This window comes from Trachemys scripta, chromosome 2 (genome assembly GCF_013100865.1).
Source record: "Trachemys scripta elegans isolate TJP31775 chromosome 2, CAS_Tse_1.0, whole genome shotgun sequence".
Taxonomy (NCBI): Eukaryota; Metazoa; Chordata; order Testudines; family Emydidae; genus Trachemys; species Trachemys scripta.
The window spans coordinates 257,796,867-257,813,408 of NC_048299.1; the positions used below are offsets into that span (position 1 = coordinate 257,796,867).

Here is a 16,542-nt window from a genome sequence, read left to right on the forward strand (position 1 = left end):
TGGCACTTCTGGCCAATATAAGAATCCTTGCAGCCTATAAGAATGGCATGGAGAAAAGAAAACTCGAAGGAAAGGAAATAGAAAAGGATGAAAGGAATCCATGAAGAGCTAATCAATTAAAATACAAAAAGCATATGGTAATTTGCTAAATGTATTGCAGAGATTTCTAAATACCGGCACCAGCTTTAGAGGCTCTCTGGTGATTATGGAATACAGGCAGTTTTATAGCGAGGAGGTTAGGCACCCCGGCTGGATTTGTCCTGTCTACATAGAATATGTTGCTGGCAAAATATTTCAGCCCCCACCTCCCCAAAATATCCTGTCGTATACAGGTTCTTGTATTGACCTCATCGCTGTAGTGTCCGAGTGCCTTCCAGTAGTGCACTAAACGTCTGTCACATGTGGTTCATTCTCTCTCATTTCTCCTGTTCCCAGGGGAGAACTGTGTAAGCTGTGTAAGGCTGGTTTCCGTTTCTTAAATTTCTACACTGCTCTGTGTTGCAATTGGAGAAGGGAGGTTGAAGAAGTGCACCTTGCACTTGGAGCAGAAGATGAGGAGTTTTGCAATAGTCCTCCCCCGACCCTCCACGGTGTCAGCCTGGCCCCCAGAGAAAGCGGTCATCTGCACAGCCAAGCTTTGCCCTCAAGGCACAAAGGTCCACGGCACTCCAGAGCCCTGCAGTTATTCACCAAGGGTTTTGGTGACGATATGCAGGGCGGAGGCCATTGAACATCCTGAAGATAAGGCCTTCAAGACTTTGAACTTGAGTTGATATTCGACAGGATGCCAGTGTACAGAGCAGGGGACAGGTCTGATGTGCTCATGGTAGCCTGTGTTGCTGAGGAGACATGCTGCAGCATTCTATACCCTTTGAAATTTCCTAAGGGCTGATGGCTTCATGCCCAGGCATATCGCATTGCTGTAGTCCAGACAGGAGGTGACTAAATGATATGTAGGATCATCAAGATATTGCAGTACTACGGCATTATAGTTAGAAATTGAAAGTAACTACCAGAATAAATCCATTCCCTCTCCAACTACACGATTTACTCCCCCACATCAAATTTTAAACAGAGGGTGCATCTGATCTTACCAACTTCTGACACCTAAATAAAAAACAAACCTTTTATTTTCTCTCTTTCTGAAAGGAAACAGTTCAGGCTTTTTTAGGGATTGTTGGACTCTGGAATGAACACCTGAGCATGCATGTTATTTTCCACTGAACAGAATTATTGTTAATTTGCCTTCTCTACATAGAAGTGGTTCTGTGAGACTGCTTATCCTAGATTAAAAAAATCAAAGGTCCGATATGCCCAACTTGGTTTCATTAACTTAAAACCTTGCAGCTCCTTCCTTGTTCTATTCTCAGTCTTCCTTGCTACTAAGCTCAAGCTTCTTAGCTGGTAGCTTTTTAAATCCTAGCTACAGGTGTTACTAACCATCCCCTAGTCAACTGACAACTATGGCCACATTACTGAAGATGTTTCAATTCAGCTCTAAAGTTGCACTTGAGGGACTTGGGGACAGATTCTGTAAATGAAACAAAGGGAGCTGGGGATACCCCAATTGCAGGAGTAATCGCAGTGAGTACAGAACCAGTGTATACCTCCTTCTCCACAACCCTTGCTGGGGTAAAGAGGAAGAATGGCTGGAATACAATGGGCTCTGGCTGTCCACAGCTGGACTGCTATGCATAATTTGGGCTTTCTTCTGTATGTCACCTTCTATCTTCCCTTGGAAATGCACACATTTGATAAGTCTCAGGTGACTTACAAGCAGCCACTTCCAGAACAAGAGACCTGTGAAAGGGCATCAAAACGTTGAGGGGGAATAGGAGAAAGGGGGCTTTTAAATTATATTTTTTCCAAAATGAGTTCTAGTAAGGTCCTTTAAAGGATCACATTCACTATGAATGATAGGAATACTGATTCATCAGCCTTGAGAAACTGTGATGGCACAAGACAACTTTTTCATGTGTCGGATGGCTCCTATTTGTCACCATGTCAGTTTTCTTATGTGGATTCCAATAATGAAGAAAATATTTCCTTAGGGGAGAAAAGTTATCAAGCTGCTGAAGGTTTTTCAGGTGACCAATCACATGTCATGAAAGCCAAGGTCACACATACAACAGCTCAGCACGGAGAGTGGCAGACATATTAAGGAACATCTCTGCTCTGACTAATATCTGAGAATTGTTACTCACCTCTAGTGTGGTCAATACAATCTTCTCAACTGAAGAAAAATAAGCCTCCCACAAGAACTGTGTCTGCTGTCTAAGTGCTAGGATTTTATCCTGATGGATAGACCTGATTGTAGAAGGAATCTGTAATACAAGGTGCACTACAATCAGATGGTGTGTAAAACAATGTAACCTGATCAAATTAATACATGCTTGAGAATCCCAAACTAGCATTCTCTGCTCCTACCCAGCAACACAGATTCAGGGTCAGCCAGTACCCCCACCCGACACAGATATGTGAATTAGCAGCTAAAGAACAGCGACTGGAAAATGAATGAGCTGCACCTTTTGTGACCTTTGGTATTTGAGCCTATTGGCCAACCTTAGGATTTACTAGCAAGTCTCCATTTTTTAAAGAAAGTTGTTTCTATGGTAGCAAATGCTACTTTTTCCACTTCTGGAGTGGTGGAAAGTCACAGTGAGGAACTTTTCAGTAAATCCCTTGCGCACACAGCTTTTTGCAAACCACCAATTTAAAATACTAGTAGCTGCGGGTATTTAGAGTCCAACAATGCTCTCCATTCTGAAAGTATATTAAAGGGATCTGCGATTGCAGTCACTACAACGTGGCAACACAAATTCCCTGAAGAAACCATCACAGCATCTGCAGCAAAGCCACCCCTTTGTAGAATAACGGGGAGAGAAGAAAACATCTGCTATTTACAAGGAAAAAACAATGATATTTTTCATTGGACACATTGTGCAGCTTTAATTCTGGTAGAGCTTTCCTTATAAATGAAAAAATAAATCCTACCGTCCCTCTTCCTGATAGAGAATTATCCTGCAAACCAGATCAGAAGGATGGGGTGTGTGAACCCACATTCCCCACACACTTTGGAGAGAGTCCAACATCTGTACAGACTAGTATTTAGCTTCTTTAAAGCCTGATTCTCATTTGCACTAAGAGTGTGTCTACTCAGGGAAAAGGCCTGGACTAGCTAGTGCAGAACAGCTAGAGGGGAATAGCTACTCCATATTAGCACCCCATGTGTACACTTATTCTGCATTGAGTTCCTTTGTGCAGTTTAAGTTTGTCCCCTCTGGAAGCAGATTAACCTAAATGGCAAAAAGTGGGGAGATAGTGGGAAATAGCTATTGCCCTTTGAATTCACACCCTGGCTATTTTATACTAATTTTCCCATTAATTCTCCATGTAGACAAGCTCTAAGGTCTCCGTACTCACTGCTCTGGCCGTGTAAGAGGCCATTGGAGTGGTTGTAACTGTAATTTATTCCTCCTTCAAGATCTCTTTACACTGTCAGAGTGGTGTTAGTGGCCTAAGTGTAAATGAGAATCAGGCCCCTTCAGTGTAGTGTGGGTGTGTTCACTTCTTGTAGAAATGGGGAGTTATTTTGCTTTGGTACCTACTTCTAATTATTTCAAGTCAGGCCACCTCATTCTCCTTCTCTTATTTCTCACAAGCCTGTCATATATTTACTTCCATGGCTAATTACACACAAGCACCAAAGTTTGCATTATTATAAGATAGCATTATCATCATCGTCCATCTAGTTATTAGATTAACCTAAACACCCACACCCCTAATACACACACCCCTATCTCTCTCTCTCTCTCTCTCTCTCTCTCTCACACACACACACACACACACACACACACACACTCTCCACGTAAAATATCCCCGATCAGAATACAATTATTCTTCATATAATGTTCTGAAAGAGTTGTGGTGGCAAAGATTATTGTGCAGTTTCATACACATCTGCAGGAAACTGAACAGGATTCAAAGTTTTAAGGTTTGATATGTAAAGAGATTCAGGAGGGTTATGTAGATGTTATACAATTATTATTCTGTCTCATTTGCATTCAGGTAGTGCCCACAATTCCCAAACAGGGTCATGGCTCCACATTGTTAGGTGCTGTACAAATGGTAAGAGACAATTTCTGCCCCAAAGATCTTGTAATCTAAGGGTTTGTCTACACTGTAATTGGGGTGTGTGTGTGTGTGTGTGTGAGATTGTGGCATGTGCAGACACACCCATGCTAGCTTTAATCTAGGCAACTCACATCCTGATAGCAGTGAAGCCCTGGCAGCACAAATTTCAGCACAAGCAAGCCACCCCAATAGTTACCCAGGGCTCCAGGCTGGCTTGTAAAGCTTGCACTGAAGTTTGTGCTGTTGCAGCTTCACTGCCATAGGTACCCATGTTAGGTAGATTAAAGCTAGCTCAGGTATGTCTACACGGGCTGCAATCACAGTCCCACTTCCACTGCAGTTCAGACATACCCTCAGACCTTGAATTGGGGTTTAAAAGGACAAGGAACCAAGGGAGTGGGATACCATATAGAAGCAAAACAGTCAGGGTGATAAGAGGCCCGTGGCATATTAGTCTTTTGCTTGATCCTTCCTGTAAAAGAAGCAACACAGGAAGGGTGGAGCACAGGGAAGCAGTTAAAATATATACAGGCAGCCCTCGACTTTATGACGCTTCTACATTGACATCCTGATTTGACTTACGACTATAGGTTTCGAGTTTACGACACTTGGTCCCGCAATAGAGTAGACTGCGGTTCCGAGTTCTGACTTACGACGTAATTGTAAGGAACCAATTGTGTCGTAAGTCGGAGGGCTGCCTATATACAAATGAGGCATCTTACTATTTGAGTTTATACCACTGTACTACAAAATTCAGTCCTCTGATATGGATTATAAAGTGCATTGTTTTCTATTAGGTTCCTGTAAGTATGGGAGTATAGTGATGCATGTTAACAGCACCATTATCAACAGCAATCATATTATTGTGACTGCATTTTAGTACGGCCATGGGGCATTACTTCTAATAGACATAAATGTTTCATGGCACCACGCATGATTTCACAGGGCTAGATCTTGTGATGGACACAAAATGAAATTAACACCCGTCTCCAACTATGGCACGCTCTCTCCTTTGTAATGCGGAAGCAATTCTGACCCTGAAAGTTGAAGAGGTTATTGTTCTACAGAAGACTGTGCTTCATGTATGTGCCCATAAATGTTGTGCCAAGGATAGAGAATTCCTTAGCCTGCCTGTGTGCCTGGCCTGGAAACAGCTGGAAAGCAAAATCAGATCTCCCATTTTAACTGTGTCCGCCTATTATTTATTAATCTATTTGTCCAGAAAGACAGGTTTGGAAAATGACATATTAATACTAATCTGACAGGATTACACTGGAATTATTAGAACTAGATGACGTCTTAATAAAAGGTCATTTCGGTAATAAAAGGGGAAAAAAGATAACCCTACAAAAATAAATGCAGGAAGACTAAATTAAGACTGGAGCTAAACTGGTGCTATGGTAACAAGAATATGCAAATAAAAACATCCGAGCTGTTCTAAAACAGGAAATGAAAAACTGCAACATAACAAAAACATTTCCCAGAGCAGACATTCAGGCTCTGTGCCAGCACTTTACAAACACTGTTAATAACGGTGCCGTAGCTGTTCAATAAGGAAGCAGCTGTGAAGAGAACGAATGGCATGTTACAGGAAGGCACAAAGATCAGCAAATTATATTTTTTTAAATAATTTTGCTTACAAAAATGTGTTGTCCTTTGAAGCAAAAAATTACCTTCTTTTTATACTTGCAATTAATTCATAATCATAGTTTTCTCTTAAGTAGAGCTTTTGGGGTCAGATTTTTAAAAGTATTTCATCTAGGGAAATAAAAGTTTAAGCGGTTAATGGTTAAGCTCCTCCCAGGGTCCCGTGGCCAGGGTCCCTGCTGCTGCCGCACCTGGGGCTCTGCTGCTGTCCACCATCCCGGCATCCCTGCGCACCCAGCATCTTGGCTGCTGTCCTGTGCCGGGGCTCTGCTGCTGCCTGGCATCCCGGCTCACCTGGGGTCATATTCCAGGCTGCCAGCCCCACCCAGGCTCGGGGGCAGCAGCTGAGCCCCGTGTAAAATATTTCAGCTGTCATAGCAGAAATAAGGGAGAGAAGACAGAACAGGGAGAGGGGATCAAATCAGTATTTTAGATGTCTGTATACTAATGTGAGAAGTATGGGGAATAAGCAGGAAGAACTCGAAATGCTAGTAAAAAACACAACTATGACAACTTAGGTGAAAGTGATCATGAAATGGTAGCGTTCATGATTCTAAGGAATGGTAGGAGGGAGAATAGCACAATAAAGACAATGGATTTCAAGAAGGCAGGCTTTAGCAAACTCAGGGAGTTGGTAGGGGAAAAACAATTGAAGACAATTGGCAGTTTTTCAAAGAGACATTATTAAGGGCACAAGAGCAAACTATCCCACTGCGTAGGAAAGATAGGAAGTTTGGCAAGAGACCACGCTGGCTTAACCAGGAGATCCTCAATGATCTAAAACTCAAAAAAGAGTCCTACAAAAAGTGGAAGCTTGGTCAAATTATGAAGGGTGAATATAAACAAATAACACAAGTATGTAGGGACAAAATTAGAAAATCCAAGGCACAAAACAAGATCAAAGTAGCTAGGGACATAAAAGGAAAACATTCTACAAATACATCAGAAGCAAGAGGAAGACCAAGGACAGAGTAGGCCTGTTACTCAATGAGGGGGGAAACACAATAACAGAGAATATGGAAATGGCTTAATGACTTCTTTGTTTTGGTTTTCACCAAGAAGGTTGGTGGAGACTGGACATCTAACAAGTGAATGCCAGTGAAAATGAGGTAGGATCAGAGTCTAAAATAGGGAAAGAACAAGTCAAAAATTACTTAGACAAGTTAGATGACTTCAAATCACCAGGGCCTGAAGAAATGCATCCTAAAATATTCAAGGAGCTGACTGAGGAGATATCTGAGCCATTCGCAATTGTCTTTGAAAAGTCATGGAAGACAAGAGACATTCCAGAAGACTGGAAAAGGGCAAATATAGTGCCCATCTATAAAAAGGGAAATAAGGACAACCTGGGGAATTACAGACCAGTCAGCTTAACTTCTGTACCGGAAAGATAATTGAGCAAATAATTAAGCAATCAATTTGCAAACACCTAGAAGATAATAAGGTGATAAATAACAATCAGCATAGATTTGTCAAGAACAAATCGTGTCAAACCAAGCCGATAGTTTTCTTTGACAGGGTAACAAGCCTTGTGGATAGGGTGGAAGTGGTAGATGTGGTATAGCTTGACTTTAGTAAGGCTTTTGATACTGTCTCCCATGACCATCTCATAAACAAACTAGGGAAATACAACCTAGATGGAGCTACTATCAGGTGGCGCACCTGAATCATAGAATATCAGGGTTGGAAGGGACCTCAGGAGGTCATCTAGTCCAATCCCCTGCTCAAAGCAGGACCAATCCCCAGGCAGATTTTTGCCCCAGATCCCTAAATGGCCCCCTCAAGGATTGAACTCACAACCCTGAGTTTTAGCAGGTCAATGCTCAAACAACTGAGCTATCCCTCTCCCCGTGCATAGCTAGCTGGAAAACTGTTCTCAGAGAGTAGTTATCAGTGGTTCACAGTCATGCTGGAAGGGCATAACGAGTGGGGTCCCGCAGGCATCGGTTCTGGGTCCGGTTCTGTTCAATATCTTCATCAATGATTTAGATAATGGCATAGAGAGTACATTTATAAAGTTTGCGGATGATACCAAGATGGGAGTGGTTGCAAGTGCTTTGGAGGATAGGATTAAAATTCAAAATGATCTGGACAAACTGGAGAAATGGTCTGAAATAAATAGGATGAAATTCAGTAGGGACAAATGCAAAGTATTCCACTTAGGAAGGAACAGTCAGTTGCGCATTTGCAAAATGGGAAATGACTGCCTAGGAAGGAGTACTGCGGAAAGGGATCGGGGGGTCATAGTGGATCACAAGCTAAATATGAGTCAACAATGTAACGCTGTTTCAAAAAAAGCAAACATCATTCTGGGTTGTATTAGCAGGAGTACTGTAAGCAAGACATGAGAAATAATTCTTCCGCTCTATTCCGCACTGATTAGGCCTCAACTGGAGTATTGTGTCTAGTTCTGGGTGTCACATTCCAGGAAAGATATGGAAAAATTGGAGAAAGTCCAGAGAAGAGCAACAAAAATGATTAAAGGTGACCTATGAGGGAAGACTGAAAAAATTGGGTTTGCTTAGTCTGGAGAAGAGAAGATTGAGAGGGGACATGATAACAGTTTTCAAGTACATAAAAGGTTACAAGGAGGAGGGAGAAAAACTGTTCTTCTTAATCTCTGAGGATAGGACAAGAAACAATGGGCTTAAATTGCAGCAAGAGCGGTTTAGGTTGGACATTAGGAAAAACTTCCCGTCAGAGTGGTTAAGCACTGGAATAAAGTGACCAGGGAGGTTGTGGAATCTCCATCATTGGGGATTTTTAAGAGCAGGTTGGACAAACACCTGTCAGGGATGGTCTAGATAATATTTAGTCCTGCCCTGAGTGCAGGGGACTGGACTAGATGATCTCTCGAGGTCCCTTCCAGTTCTATGATTCTAAAATGTGGGGGTGCTGCACCCCTAGTTCCCCGGGTAGAATTTTAATCGGTTACATGATTACTGTTTTACACATTATTTACATCCCTAATTTCATCAACTAAAGATGCAGAAGAGTGTGTCTAGTGGATTTTTCAAAAGGGATGAGCACCTAGCTCCTATTAATTTCTAGTGCCTCAGTACCTAATACCTTTAAAATTTGGCACTTCACCCATTTGCCTCAAAATGCTTTAGAAATCACAGAAGAATCATGATGCCCATTTTACTGCAGGGGGAAACTGAGGCACACAGAGAGAAGCGATTTGTCCAAGATCACACAGCAGTTCAATGGCAGAGCCAGAAATCTAGAACCCACATCTCAGTTTAGTGCCCTAGCCAATGGACTACAGCCACAGCTTTGCTCGTTCTTTAATAGGTTCTGCACTGAAGAAATTGTTTTTCAATGGTGTTTCCTTGATGATATCATTGTATACTTTGGCTTCTAACTGATTTTGAAGAAAACACAGAAATAGTATTATAGAAATAGGAAAAACAATCTGAGAGCATTTAAGAAAGAAGCAGTTAAAGACAGTAACAACACAACACTAACTGGTAATTCTATAGCCCTATTTCACTCTCCGTCATGGAGATAAACAATTAAGAGATACGTAACATCACCCTTAAAAATGAAAAAGAGAGGTACAGAAAGATAAGGGACAGATTCTACCTCCCACAACAATGTTGGGTAGCACCTAACTCCACACGTAGTATCTTCAGTGTCACCATCTTCCTGTACATTTGGCAATCTACATCAACAGGTCTCTTTGCAGAGTAAGGTATTCTGCAGTACAAGTACGGGTGGCAGAAACTGTTCCCAAATGATGTGTCCACCCTCGGGCATGTAGTTGATAGATAACGGAGGACATCCTATTAGAGAGGCATCCAAAAGAAATTTGATACTCTTAAAAAGACTCTTCTGTGTTTAACAATGTCTGAGTGACCTTCTGGTCAGAAAATGAATGATGTCATATTAAATGACTTCATATTTACAGTGACCCTAACCCTAACTGACCTTTTGGATTCATCTTCCTACAAGTTTAGTTGGTGGCAGCAGCACTCGAGCAATATGCTGAAGGCCACAGCCGTTTTCTTACCTGTAATAACAATCTCTCATCCCCTATGACGGCAGCTTGGTTCCAATCAATCACTTCGGAGAATGGCAACTCCCATCCATTGCTAAGCATAACTGGGACACAGGCAGCCTGCACACAGAGGAATTGCAAACATTAGAAGAAGCACTGAGTGTGTGGTCATTGATTTAGCACAAACTTTGAAGTGCATACAAATTGAATTATTGGCATTTTCAGCAGAAGTCAGGACCCAAGCTCTCACGAAAGACATTCAAAAAGAAAACCTGCAAAGGGCCCTACAAGGCAGACATAACAATACATCTGCCAAGATCCCAGCTGATCTCCACTCTCTAAACAGGCTCCACATTTGGTTGCACGCAGGGAAACACTGATTTTGCATGTACAAAGGAGAATTTGCACTCAGATGTAGATGTTTTATGAACCAACTACAGACTTCTCTAGGGAGAATTTATGTATTAAATTACATAAGACGGTTTAAGAAAAACCTTTTGAAAATTTATTTAATATTTAACTCTATAGCTCTTTTCCATAAGAGTAGATGTTTAGTTATCCATTTTGTACATCATAGTATATGTTCTGTGCTTGTAACCAACTGCATGTACAAAACCTGGCCACAGTCAGAGACACCAGTTTGGAAAATTTAATCCATTGACTTTATATTTAAATATAAACACACACCTCTACCCCGATATAACGCTGTCCTTGGGAGCCCCAAAATCTTACCGTGTTATAGGTGAAACCGCGTTATATCGAACTTGCTTTGATCTGCCAGAGCGCGCAGCCCCTCCCTCCCCCCGCCCCGGAGCGCTGCTTTACCGCGTTATATCCTAATTCGTGTTATATCGGGTTAGAGGTGTATATCACTCATTTATCACCAACTTTTGTTCTGCCAGTGTGTCCGATATACTATGTGCTATTGTTAAAATGTAAACTCTTTGAGGCAGCAACCATAATTGTATAATGTTTAGTAAACACCACATTACTGGTACTGTATAAGTAAATAAATAATTCACTGCCACCTATTGGTCAGTTGGACCAGAACTTGAGACCTGATTCAAAGTCTGTTTAAGTCAGTGGACAGGCTCGCACTGAGTTCAGTGGGATTTGGATCAGACCATTGCTGTGGTGGTTCAGTTTCTTCTAGACCAAGCCAGATTTAATTGATCTGAATTATCGCCCAGACAGTACAATAAATGAGCTGGTCTTTCCCATGCTCAGTAATAAGTGGAACACTGGGGAAGTTTTCTAATTGCAGTGCATTCTCTCTCTCACTCTCTAATTCTGTGCAGTAACTTTGATCTAGTCAAGTCTATGCTGCAGCAGTACTTGCAATGGGTAAAGATTCTGTTTGTTGGTAAGGAAACCGCATGACACTGTCTAAAACCCCCCAACACAACAATTAGCAGTTTTCATCTTCAAAATACTTCACAGACATTAATTATGCCTCACAACTTCCCTGGGAAGTAGGTACAGAGTGGGAATACCACAGAAAAGGGGTGATGTGACCTAGCTGAAGTAACACAGGGAGTCAATATCTTAGTAAAGACCAGAAGTTAGTAGTTTCTGGCTCTTAGTGCAGTGCTTAGGGGAGGGGAAACAGAAGAGAAGTGACTTCGGCAGGGGGAGACAGAGTGGCTCAGAGGGAGAGGTAGGAATAGAAGCCCCGTTACCTGACTCCGGCTCCAGTGCTGTATCTACTGAACCACACTGCCTGCCACAGGATTTTCAAACCTTATGCCTTTGCTCTCCATTGCTGGCCAAACAAAAGAGAGCATCTTGCTGACTGAAAGATTTCAAAAGGTGAAGAGGAGTTGGGGAGTCCTCCTCTGACACAATACGGAAGAATATTTTAAACACGTAGACAGCAGCCGGTTTGAATGTCCTTCTTGCTGCATTACTTTCAGATGGGAAGCAGCAGAACAGAACCATCATCTGCACATTCAGTATGCAGCACAGCAAACAACGCGTAGGCAAGTTTGCTTCAGCTGAAAACAATAAGCTGTTTTTATTGCCCCAGGACTTGCTAGAACAGGTCAAGGTCTCCCCAGGGAATCCAGACTCAGTTGGGCAAACACTGCTCTAAACGGATCCGACTTCACCTCTTCTACAATGAGCAGGGAAACCCTCTTCATGGAGGTAACGCTATTCAATCTTCAGACGAGCTCAGTGCCGAGCCCCTCCTGCGAAGAAGCTGCCAATTGCTTCGGAAGCATGACTAGAGGCTTCCGCAGTGTGGATTATTGCCCACTAGGGAAATTAAACACAACCCCAAACGCCACCTCTTGATATCACCAGCTGAATTCCAACCAGCAGAGTCAAAGTTTTAATCCCCAGCTCTTACCTGCAGAGCCTCCAGAAACCTGAAGGATCCAAGCCTGCGGCCACGGGGAACCAGACAGAAAGTGGCATTGTGCAGCATTTCACGATAATCATACCTAACAGGAACAGGGGGGTGGAGGGAGATAAGAAAGAGAAAATCAAATTAACGATGAGTCCTAGAGTAACTGTGCATGAAAATGCAAACATCTGCTGATATACATCTGGATAAAATCATCTCCAATCAAGTCCATTTCTGTACGCTCACCATAAGGTTAAACCGTTCTCTCTCTCTCTCTGCCTTTTTCTTCCTCTCCTCCACTTCCCCTCCCCCCCATCTCTGTTTTGTTTGTAATGGAAAGGCAATCAATGTGGTTAACAGAGAATAGGCAAAAGGGATTTTGCCTTTAGAATCATCAATTTTGTTGTTAGGAATATACATATGGTGTTTTTTACTGCTAAAATATCTTTGGGGGAGCTCTGAATTTGAAAGGAAAATACAGACAATTAAGGTCAACTGTCTTCACAAAACCAGGGTTTCAAGACTCTGCACATAGTGAACCAGATTGAGTCACAAGCAAGCATTAATTTGCTCACCTCTGAGCAAGAGGTTTGTAAAAAACAGCCCAGAATATTCAGCTAAACAATACAAATCTTTTCTAATCAATCAGGAATCAATAAAGAAGGGTCATCAGTTATTATTGGGGGGGGGGGGGGAGGAGGAAGGGGAAATTAGCTAAAGAAAAAAAAGCACAGAAACAAATTTTAATAATTAACAGAGCTCCAATGACTTCTGATCCTTAAAATTAAAGCTTTAAGCTAGATACTACTGTTTTTGTTCCAATTCCATCAATCACTTCAAAACCATTTACCAAAAACACACATCAAATCCTAAAAGTTTCAAGCCAGTTATTAGCTAATTGTACTTCTGTATTAATGGAAACCTCTGGAACTGTAAATGGCACTGACCCTGCAGCCTGCTGGGTCTGAGACAAAAGGATCAAGATTAAATACCCCTCATTTCTCAAGAGTTACCAGCACTCTGGAGACAGGTGCTACTTTGACAGTAACATTCGGCATTGAAATTTTCTAATTCTAATAATCTAATTTAATCGTGGTCTGCAGGCACTGAATTTTTTTTGTACATATATAGATAGAAGATAAATATGTATATGTGTGTGTGTATGTATATATATATATCCAGATCTATTTTTATATTCTCACACAGGGCAGGCAGATGGGAGTAAGCCAATTTTCAATTATAAACCTTGTCATTAGGAAGAGATCTTCCGAAGGCCCATTTGCTTAAACAAGCGTGTATAGCTAATTTGCACAAGAAAAGGTCGCTGTGAATGGATTAAGATTATCTCCACTGAGAGTAAAATAAAAACTCTTGTTGCATTAATTAAAACTACAAAACAGACTTCAAAGTGGACATTTTTTTTAAACAGGTCGCAAGTTTGGTTATATATTTTCCCACTGAGTGGCAGCAATTTCTTTTTCTCAACACAGAATATTGATTGGCAACTAAGTCCCAGCTCAACAGCCTGCAGTGATGCAGCACGTGGAGGAAACTGTTAGGAAGCTGGAATAAAAAAGTTGCCATATTTAAAATGTTCATTTTTCACATGGTGAGAGGTCTAACACTCATCACTGTCAGTATATATTGTACGACAGGAAAGTTTAATAAATACCCAAAATAGAATTCCCCTGTAGGGCTGGAATACTTCACTCATTTGTCCCCATCATTAGCTAGCTAAAACTTTAAAATCCTGTTAATACCCTGGACTGCAACAAGCACACAAAACGTCAGCTGCAAAATCAGAACAGAAAAGAGAGAAGGAAATGAGAACAGTGAAAGTGAGGAGAGGCCTCAACAGGCCAGCAATTTTCACACTGTGCACCTTTTTTATAACTGATTAGTTGATATGGGAGAAGATTTTCAAAGGCACAAAGAGGAGTTAGATTCCCATCTCCAAGTCAATAGATGCCATTTGTGCTTTTTATCATCTCCCCTGTAATGAATTGCTCATCTCATGAATAGCCTGGCCATATACACACAGAAGACCTTATCCTAACCTTCATGTATGTATCTCCATTCACTTTAAGGGGTACTCCACAAATGTAACATAGGCAGAACCACAGTACGGTAACATACCCATCAATAAGATTCATTCTACAGTTAATGAATTGCACTAGAGATTCTTTTCATGACTAAATTTCACTTGGATTTCAACTTCAGTGTTATAAGGTGACTCAATATGGTCCTTGATAGCAGCAGGAAAGGAATGATATCTAATTTAATCCACATCAGATAACACTCTGGGATTAAGAATCTATTTCTTTGAAATCCTCAGACATGGTGAATTAAATTTTGCCATCATTTATTCCTGTGAAATGTTGAAGACAATGTAGATACACACATTTCACTGAATGCAAACTGCAGCCCAATATCTTTTAACAAAATTGTACATAATACAGCATACACACATGGTATTTATGTAGCGATCACACACAAGTATATTTGAAAATCTGAGACACCATTACACTATGAATGTTTTACAAGTCCCCTATATAAAAGTAGTGCTTATCTATGGACTACAGCATTTCATGTATTATTTTTCTTCATGCTGTTATGTACTTCTGAAGAAAATATGAGTCACAAAAGTGTTATAATAAGGTAAATTTACCTACGGTTCATAGATGAACGAAAAGCTTCTGGTTAACTGTAAAGTATTGCTAGAAATGTTAGGTGCAGGGTTCAGAAACTGAAAGGGAATAAAACCAGCAGTAACAATAACCACGAAAGAATTAATATCTGAATGTGACCAACACCTGGCACCGAGAATGTGCTTAGTAAGAACTGTGACACACATACTTCTTGGTCTTCTGAAAATACTTGAAACTGTGAGGTGATTATGCTAGCAGAACCCTTTCACCAGGTCCCTTTCTGTATGATATGGACTCTGAGTCATTGTCTCTTACACAGCAAAAACTCAGCCACCTAGCCATAGAAAAGACTACAAAACAACAGGCGTCAAAAAATTTCCACTGGAGAGGGTGGAGTTCAGGAGCAACAGAAAAACAAAAGGACTTCAGTTTCAGACACTTACATAGACCTCTGTTTTCTACGAAACATGGTAGAAAATGGAAACCCTGCACAGGATTTAAAACGCTGTTTAGCAGGGGAGGGAAAAGTATTCTTTCACCTAGCCGGGGAGGAGATGAAGTAGCATTTTATCACCTGAGAATCTCAGGAGCCACAATTGAAAGCACTCTCATGCTTAATTTTAAGCTTGTGAACAGTCACATTAAAGTCAGCGCGGTTACTCATATGCTTAAAGTGAAGTATACACTTAAGGGCTTGCAGTACTGGGACTGTAAATTCCTCCTTCACCTGAAAGATGGAATGATAGAAATTGGAGATGGAAAAGAGGTGTCAGAATATCAATCAGTCCCATGGCCAGTGCACTAAGGACTGTCTAGCTCAATGATACTCAGACTGAGGCTTGGAAGCTGCAAGTGGCTCTTGAATGGGTCATCGGCAGCTCTTTGCAGCATGTGATATTAAAACACCGTGTGATTTAATTATTAACCAATCTAAGTTATTAACCCTTCAGGATCCTTTTACTACGTCGTTAAATTGTAGTATACTTGGTTAGTCATTTTGCTGTGAGAATAATTATATATAGTATAGTAAATGAAACAATTAATTCCAACTACTGTGGCTCTTTTGGGCAATGTTGATCGCTAATTTGGCTCCTGAACCACTGAGGTCTGAGTATCACTGATCTAGCTAGATATTACTATCGTCCTATTACCATAATATCTGAATGCCTCATAATCTTTAATGTACTCATCCTCACATCACCCCTGTGAGGTAGAGAAGAACTATTATCCCTATTTTAAAGATGGGGAACTGAGGCAGAGACAGACTTGTCTACACAGTGGGGTAATGCACCCTATAGCGTTGTGATTTCTGAAGCGTACGAACGTATTGTGCCTTAACTGAAACATGTAGATCCTGCTTTTGCACTATAAGGTAGTACTGTTTGAAACAGTACTTTGTTAAAGCACACCAGGGAACCTTTAGTGCACACTAGCAAGGTCTATATGGACTAATTAACAAGCAACACATTAGTGCACTTTAGCAATCATGCCCCTGTAGAACTCATTGTCCCACCATGTAGATAAGCCCTAAGTGACTCGCATCACAGTTTAGGGCAACTGCATCTGTATTTTCCCTGTATTTTCCCACTCTTCGACTTCTGGCTCCCCTGGCTCTCAACTCTGATGGTGGAGACCTACATCTGTCCTAGTCATCTGTCCAAGTTTCCTAGTCATCTCCCTAGTCATCTGTCCAAGTTTCCACTTCTTGTAAGCTTCCTTTTTGTGTTTAAGCTCCCCAAAGATTTCTCTGTTAAGCCAAGCTAGTC

General features: G+C 41.3%; 1 protein-coding gene across 1 annotated transcript in view; it reads right to left on the reverse strand.

Moving 5' to 3' along the window:
* The window catches only part of EXT1 (exostosin glycosyltransferase 1), a 259,226-nt gene that overhangs the window by 22,296 nt on the left and 220,388 nt on the right, over positions 1-16,542 (reverse strand). Inside the window, exons 2-4 of the mRNA XM_034763508.1 lie at positions 12,132-12,225; positions 9,794-9,901; positions 2,205-2,324 (exon numbers count right to left, since the gene is read on the reverse strand). Of these exons, the coding sequence (XP_034619399.1) occupies positions 2,205-2,324; positions 9,794-9,901; positions 12,132-12,225 (322 nt within the window). The remainder of the gene's footprint in view (positions 1-2,204; positions 2,325-9,793; positions 9,902-12,131; positions 12,226-16,542) is intronic.